The 8,629-nt window shown below is 35.1% G+C and overlaps 1 protein-coding gene across 1 annotated transcript in view; it reads left to right on the forward strand.

Moving 5' to 3' along the window:
* The first annotated feature begins 2,621 nt into the window (after nucleotides 1–2,621).
* LOC136855881 (cell adhesion molecule Dscam1-like) overlaps nucleotides 2,622–8,629 on the forward strand; it is a 607,418-nt gene continuing 601,410 nt past the window's right edge. Inside the window, 2 exon segments of the mRNA XM_067133289.1 lie at nucleotides 2,622–2,695; nucleotides 3,245–3,514. Coding sequence (XP_066989390.1) covers nucleotides 3,451–3,514 — 64 coding nt within the window. The 5' untranslated portion in view covers nucleotides 2,622–2,695; nucleotides 3,245–3,450.

Genomic DNA, 8,629 nt, shown 5'->3' on the forward strand with positions numbered 1-8,629 from the left:
ATAAGTAAAATAATACCAACATATCCATTGGAGTATTTCAGTCATGGATTTTAGCCATAAGTTTATGGATTTAAGACAAAATTTTACATTAAAACATTTTGTTTAGAGTATTTGTCATGGATTTCAGTCAAAAGTTAAAACATTTCGTTTAGAGTATTTCAGTCATGGATTTCAGTCATGAAATTTTATATGAAAACATTTCCTTTAGAGTATTTCGGTCATGGATTTCAGTAATGAAATTTTATATGAAAATATTTCCTTTAGAGTTTTTCAGTCATGGATTTCAGTAATGAACTTTTATATGAAAACATATCCAATATTTCAGTCATGGATTTTACCATGAAATTTTATATGAAAACATTTCCTTTAGAGTATTTCAGTCATGGATTTCAGTTATGAAATTTTATATGAAAACATACCCATTGGAGTATTTCAGTCATGGATTTTAGCCATGAAATTTTATATGAAAAAATTTCCTTTAGAGTATTTCAGTCATGGATTTCAGTCAAAATTTTACGTTAAAACATTTCGTTTAGAGTATTTCAGTCATGGATTTCAGTCAAAATTTTACGTTAAAACATTTCATTTAGAGTATTTCAGTCATGGATTTCAGTAACGAAATTTTATATGAAAACATTTCCTTTAGAGTATTTCAGTCATGGATTTCAGTCATGAAATTTTATATGAAAACATTTCCTTTGGAGTTTTTCAGTCATGGATTTCAGTAATGAACTTTTATATGAAAACATATCCATTGGAGTATTTCAGTCATGGATTTTAGCCATGAAATTTTATATGAAAACATTTCCTTTGGAGTATTTCAGTCATGGATTTCAGTCATGAAATTTTATATGAAAACATTTCCTTTGAAGCATTTCAGTCACGGATTTCAGTCATGAAATTTTATTTGAAAACATTCCCTTTAGAGTATTTCAGTCATGGATTTCAGTCATGAAATTTCATATGAAAACATTTCCTTTAGAGTATTTCAGTCATGAAATTTTTTATAATAAAATTTTTTAGAGTATTTTAGTCATGGATTTCAGGCATGAAATTTTATTTGAAAACATTTAGAGTATTTCAGTCATGAAATTTCATATGAAAACATTTCCTTTAGAGTATTTGAGTCATGAAATTTTTATATGAAAAAATGAAAAAAATTTTTAGAGTATTTTGGATTTCAGGCATGAAATTTTATTTAAAGTATTTCAGTCATAAAATTTTATATGAAAACATTTCCTTTAGAGTATTTCAGTCATGAAATTTCATATAAAAAATTTCCTTTAGAATATTTTAGTCATGGAACACAGTATTGAAATTCCACATTAAAACTTTTCCTTTATAGTATTTCAGTCATGAAATTTTTTATGAAAACATTTCTTTTAGAATATTTCAGTCTTGGATTTCAATCATGAAATTTTATATGAAAACATTTCCTTAAGAATATTTCAGTCATGAAATTTTTATGAAAACATTTCCTTTAGAGAATTTCAGTCATGAAATTTTATATGAAGTCATTTCCTTTAGAGTATTTCAGTCATAAAATTTTATATTAAAACATTTCATTTAGAGTATTTCAATCGTGAAATTTTATATTAAAACATTTCCTTTAGAGTATTTCAGTTATGGATTTCAGTCATGAAATTTTATATGAAAACATTTCCTTTAGAGGATTTCAGTCATGAAATTTGATATGATAACATTTCCTTTAGAGTATTTCAGTCATGGATTTCAGTCATGAAATTGTATATTAAAACATTTCCTTTAGAGTATTTCAGTCATGTATTTCAGTCATGAAATTGTATATGAAAACATTCCTTTCGAGTATTTCCGTCACGGATTTCAGTAATGAAATTTTTTTTCAAAAATTTTCTTCAGAGTATTTCAGTCATGGATTTCAGTCATGAAATTTCATATTAAAATATTTCTTTTAGGGCATTTCAGTCATGAAATTTTATATTAAAACATTTCCTTTAGAGTATTTCAGTCATGGATTTCAATCGCGAAGTTTTATATATAAACATTTCCTGTAGAATATTTCAGTCATGAAGTTTTATATGAAAGCGATTTTCTTTTGAGTATTTCAGTCACGAGTTTCAGGAGCATTAGAGAGGATAATATAGAAACAAAGTAATATTTATAAGAGAGTCTGTTAAAACATCCTATTTTCTGTTACGAGTTTTACACGAGTGCCGGCCGCGCGCGCGAAACAGTGAGTAGACTCGTTTCTTCCCTTTTAACGGGCGATTGTCAACGAAACACGAAACGTTGCTCGTGGTTTCGTTTTTGTGGCGTGTTTTGTTTTGAGTTATGTAATGTAAGAGGTATTCGTGATGATTTTGAGGCGAATGGTTGATGAATGAGACGAATAATACCTGGATTTCAAGCCAAGCTTGTGTTGGGGGCTTATATGCTATTTAGGCGGTTTTTGAGTCAGTTTTTTAGTTGAAGATTGTAAATTATAATAAATAAAATTGCTTTGAAACAATTAAATAGCATTTGAAAACGTTTAAATCCCGCTTTAGCGGTGAAAACTTCGAAAATGACGTTTGCGGGGCTAGCGGCCGAGCCTACGTACATGGGAGAGAGCAGACGATTGGGCGTGTGGTTCACACCAAGGAGGTTCACACCGATGCTCGTCAGTCTGGTTTAGCCAGTGGACAGTGAAGGAAGGATTTACGCTCCTTTTCACCGCGTGAGTCGAATGATCCATTTCGGGCGTTTTTCTCCGGATCTCCTTCGACTCCTGCGTGGCCCCCTCTGGATGTAAAGGACCCCCCTCGGGATTATCGCGAGGACCAGATAGGATCAGGAGTTTTTCCGAAAAACAATTTTTTTCCCCTCCTCCGTCAAAAGCGTCTAAACGCTCGCTCTCGTGTGTGGTGTCTTGTCCAGTGCTGTAGTTTGTGTTCCTCTCAATATATTTCCCCATCATCACCCCTTTTTTATCTTTAATAATAAGTGAAAGCTGCTGCTGTTGTGATTTGGGTTGTGAATTGATGAAGTCGCAAATATAAAGCCCTGTGCGTGGTGTTGGAAATTGTGAAAGACCAGAAATATATGTATGATTTTTTTTGAGTGTCGCATCTCATCTTTTCCGATGTTCGTTTGCATGTGTTTGGAAAATAATATCACGTAATGAAAGACGATTTAAAATCATGTCTGTTTATTGAAATATATCTATAAAAGTGCGTTATTTTATAATAATATATTTCTCTTTTTTTTTTCGATTAAAAAATAACAGTTCCTAGGATCAAAATCAGCCTGATCTGAAAAAGTGATTTTAGTGAATTTTTCCCCCCCTCACCCTGATATACCTATCGAATTTTTCCCCCTTAAAGTGCTCTCGAAAGTGCCAAGTGGTTCAGTTGAATTTTTTTTTTCGGTGCTCACAAACCGGGATCGGTTTATGGTGGTTTAAAGTCGGGTTTTTCAACTTAAACCACCACCATGGCCGCCTTATTAAATAAGGTTTGGCTGGCGCTGCTCTTAGCGGCATTCTGCGGGCAGAAAGGTGAGTCCTGTGGGAACACGGAAGGGGTTGGGCGAGTTCGGAAGCGGCCTGGGTTTTAAGTCATTCAGTAATCCCAGAATCATTCATTCATCTCAGAAGTGAATCAATTCACAAGACCTCGCCATTTGCTAGTAGAACTGTCTCGATGACGTCGGTTATTTCCGTAATTTTTGGGCAGGATCTCCCAACCCATTGTTTAGATACTAGGCCTAAGGAAAGATGTTATATACTCTTCTTTGTGATTGGCCCTATCCCCCCTATTTCGGCAACGGAAATCGGCAAGATTCGTACGTGAAACCTTATAAAGAAAAAAAAAGCGTTGTCTGTCAGACAATGCAGTTCGTATTATGGGAGCAAAACCCCCTTTATTTTTTCTAGCTCTTTCTCTCCCTCACTCTCTTTCTCACTCTCACTCTCTCTCACTCCCTCTCGTGTGCACACGTGGTTTTAGCATAGAGGGCCAATGCCGGCTTATATAATAAAGCCACGGGGATATTTTTATTTTCATAGGTTAAGGAATGGACGCTTGTGGAGTTAATGTCCACGACGATGATAAAAGTAATTTCAAATTCGATAAGTTATGATTTAGTTTGAAATTATTGTATTGTGTAGAGATTTTTCCATTGCGGCCATGCAGTGTAGTGCGCATGCGCTGTACAACAGCTTGCAAAGAAGCTGTGTATTATATATATATCTATATATATATATATATATATATATATATATATATATATATATATATATATATATATATATATATGTATGAAGGATTATTGCTGAACACAGGCTGTCAGCTTAACTACTTTTGAATTCAACCAAAATTCAAGCTTTTGTTTGTAGACATAGTTTTGTTTAAACCAGCTTGGGGGAAAACCCGACCCAGAAAGCAGTAAAGAAGAAAGTTGGCTTACTACTAAAGGAAGGTTTAGGGCTGTGCGCTTCTTAGGGAAGGGAAGGTTATGTAAGAAAGGGAAAAGCGAAAGTGGTAGAAAATTTCCAAGTACGTGATTTGGTTTAATGATATTTGCATGTCTTATTTAATGTAACGCCAAGTAATTCTCTCTCTCTGTAAGTCAACCAGCATCAGAATAATCGCATGGCTACATAGTGACATAAGCAATTATAAGATTATTAAGTCAAGGAAATTATTATAACATTCAGTTGAAAACTGAAACGTGTTTCACTTCTATAAGAAAAGTTCTCTCGGGCCGTGAATTATTACAGGTTAACTTGGTCTCCACAAAATTTGTATAAAGTTGAAATATACATTTTTAAAACTTATATAGGCCTATGTTACCTAACGTTTGGAGACATAATGAACTATGATTTAAAGTGTTTCCTGTCCCTTAGGATTTGGAAGAGGTACAGGCTGGTTAGACGACTGTGGTGGGCCACAATGGCATTGGAAGGAAGGCTTCACTGAATTGAATATCAACGTTTAACTAAAGATAATTTGATTGACTCAACTGGAGTGTATCTTAAAGCTTAGATACACTTGGTGTTCGTACACTGGAGGTATATACACAATACCTGCTTTATGCACGCACACAGGTAACCTATACAGTACATGTGATGTACAGTTAACGCTGAAATTGCAAATTGCATACCTCGTACAGTAGTCTTTGGTACACGAAGAATATGCACACTGTTTACATTGTTAGACCGAGTGTTTGTGAATATGGCAATTGTAGCTGTTTGGCAACGAAATAGTAAAAGTTCCCTGTTGTCATCTCGAATGTTACTTTCGTTTTCATACCGTCGACATTTCCGTGCAATTCGCCTCAGCCTGATAAAGCGAGGAAACATCGTATATATGTATGAGAAGGAGTATTATTATTAAGGCAAGCCGAACCAACCAGTCGTGGCTTTTCACAGTGTTGTGATGGGCCGAGTTGCCAGGTAGCCACTTTTACAGGTGCCTTCCATTTCATTCATATTCAGCGTAAATCAAGTTTACTTTACATCAGTTTTGGTATTAGTTCGTCGCAGTGTGTTTGTTTTGATTCAGTGTTTCAGTCAAATGACGCAACAATCTGATTTAAAATCGGCAAACGGAAAACCCACCACGCTGGCTCACGTTGATCGATCCCAACGTTGCCACCTTGGAGGGAGGTTTTTCCTTAATTCGTCTTCGTCCTTGTCGTAATGTTTCGTTCGAAGGGACAATTGATATCTTCATGGGCCGCGGGAGGCGCTCAGCTGTGTTTGAACGTTTCCAAATGGGGCTGGCGACTTGAAGGGGTCGCATCCCAGGCTCTGAACATTTTTTATTCTGAGTTTTTCCCTGTCTCCTTTTTTTTCTTTTTGTCTTTTTTAATGGTATCTCGGGAATTTGAAGGGCTGGGTTTTTGCGTCACACGAATGCAGGTTTGAATTGCTTTTTAGAAAGTAATTTCGGGTTCATAGTTGTCTGTTGATCGTTATATTTCCTCGTTCAATATCTGCTACGCGCCACGGCGCGTAGCTCTAAACGTTCATCTACATTCTTCTGAAAAGGTCACACTTCTGGGAAAAATAAGTCACGAAATGCTTCGTGTTTTTCGTGCTTTCGTGCGTTGCAGCAGCAGTAGAAGCAGAAGTCACGAATTAGTAGATCATCAGCCTAACCGAAGAGATATTATCAGCTTTAAGGAACAAATCCCCAAGGCGGTAATGGTGGTCGGAATTCGGGAAAGATCTCGTAGCTATAGGCCTACGTTGTGCGCCGCGCCATATTTCAGCGGGTGTCGTCGTCTGCTGCTGTTGCAACGTTTCCAGATGACGTCACGTGACTTTTTTTATGTTATTGTCATGTTGTTTATTGTTATTGTGTTGTTATTCTTTTTGTTTTCCTTTTGCGTGGGTTTATGTTCTTTAGTCTAGGAATTTTAAATGTTTTTTATTTCTAGGAATTCTCTGAGAGTACAACGTATATAGATTTAGTTTTAATATAGGCTAGATATATATATATATATATATATATATATATATATATATATATATATATATATATATATATATATTTACAAATCATGTAGCCTTTGTCTCCTCTTCGGAAACATCACCTTTAATTGAACCGATGTTTTTGATTCTAGAAATATGTATCGTCCATTGGGCTTGAATTGACTAACCTTTAAACAGTTCCCTCCCCCCCTCTCTCTCTCTCTCTCTCTCTCTCTCTCTCTCTCTCTCTCTCTCTCTCTCTCTCTCTCTCTCTCCGGCACTTTTCTTCTTCCAGGTACTCATGGCGAGGTGATGGGCACTTCTGGGTAATACTCATTACCGAGACATTGTTGTTCGCTTACTCATTGTTATTCAGATTGATGATGCGTCAGAATTCAGATGTTCAGGGAAAACTGGAGATATTAAATATTTTTGACGGGGTAAGGTTGAAGGTCTTGAATGTGAGATGTTTGTTTATGCATATATATATATATATATATATATATATATATATATATATATATATATATATATATATATATATAGAGAGAGAGAGAGAGAGAGAGAGAAGAGAGAGAGAGAGAGAGAGAGACCTTACAGACCTTACAATTTGGGTAAATAACGTCTATATACACTGCCCCTGTACCTGCAAAATTTGTACACACTGGTAATAATATGAACGCCATTACGGAAATTCATCGTAATATTTGAGAGGTATCAAATGACCTTCAAAGGTAAATGCAACTCATCCCAATATTAACCAAACAAAACCACTTATCCCAATATTAACCAAACAAAACCACTTATCCCAATATTAACCAAACAAAATCCACATTTGAGTTATGTCGTCACAGAACCCACATTGAGCCAGAGGAGACGGAATGCCAGGTTACGCATCAGAACGAAATTAGAAAAAATTATTTGTCATTGAAATAAAAACAGAACTGCTATATATACGCTTAGTAAAAAGTGACGTAACTGGTAAACTTGTCTGCTTGAAGTAGCTAGGGTATATAATGTGACTGTCTATGGGATTCTAGGAATAGGAGTTACTGGCACATTTCGCAGAATAGGAATATGTGTGGATGATGTTTCAGCTAGGAAGTTATTAGTTGTTTGTAGGGTATTATTATTATTATTTATTATTATTATTATTATAAATCAGGAAATATACGTATTTGTAATAATACACAGTATCTATACATAAATATTGTGTATATATATTGTGTGTATTATTATTATTAGTATTATATATAAATAAGGAAATATACGCATTTGTATTAGTATTTGTCTGTATAGGCCTATATATATATATATATATATATATATATATATATATATATATATATATATATATATATATATATATATATATATATGTGTGTGTGTGTGTGTGTGTGTGTGTGTGTTTGTATGTGTGAGTGAGTGTGTGTGTTTATAAAAAAACAGTCTTATATCGTAAACCTGTACTACAAAAAAAAAAAAACTTTCATACTACGCCAGCCTTCCGTCCTTAAATCTCCGGACTAAATAGCCATTGAAGCATTGGAACTCCGTCGTTATACCCCGTCGGAGGGAACCCATATATTTCCTCTCCCTCCCGTCGGAATGGGCCACTCCAGAGGACCGAATGGCTTGAAATAACCCAGGGGGGAACGAAACAGTACGATAAATCATCTCCTGACGAAGGAGGGGGTCGTTATAGAAGTTTTTTTTTTTTTTTTTTTTTTTTTATCCGCCTCGGAAGGCGGAAGCCGCAGGGGCTTGACGAAAAAGTGGACTTCCCCCTTCGGAGGATCTTTTCCCTCAGGAGGAAGTGTTTGTTTTGGCGAAATGAGTTTGGGGTGTGATTTAGGAGTGTTGGGGCTGTGTATGGGGGAGTCCAGAAGAAACTTCTGGTGGTGGTCTGGGCATCGAGACTCCTGAAGGAACCTGTAGCGGTGTCCTTGTCTCAGGGGAGTCCCAGGGGCCGTTTATTTGGGTCCACGAGATTTGTAGCTTTTCTTCAAATATTATTATTTTTATTATTAAATTTTGAGGATTTTTCAAGTATTTTTTATTATTATTATTATTATTATTATTATTATTATTATTATTATTCAGTACTTAAGCCTGTACATGCATCAAGGGATGGCAATCATAATTATCAGAATAAATTGATATTAAAATCTGAGTTCGACGGCAATAATTAGC

Source organism: Macrobrachium rosenbergii, chromosome 33 (assembly GCF_040412425.1).
Source record: "Macrobrachium rosenbergii isolate ZJJX-2024 chromosome 33, ASM4041242v1, whole genome shotgun sequence".
In the NCBI taxonomy this organism is placed as follows: domain Eukaryota; kingdom Metazoa; phylum Arthropoda; class Malacostraca; order Decapoda; family Palaemonidae; genus Macrobrachium; species Macrobrachium rosenbergii.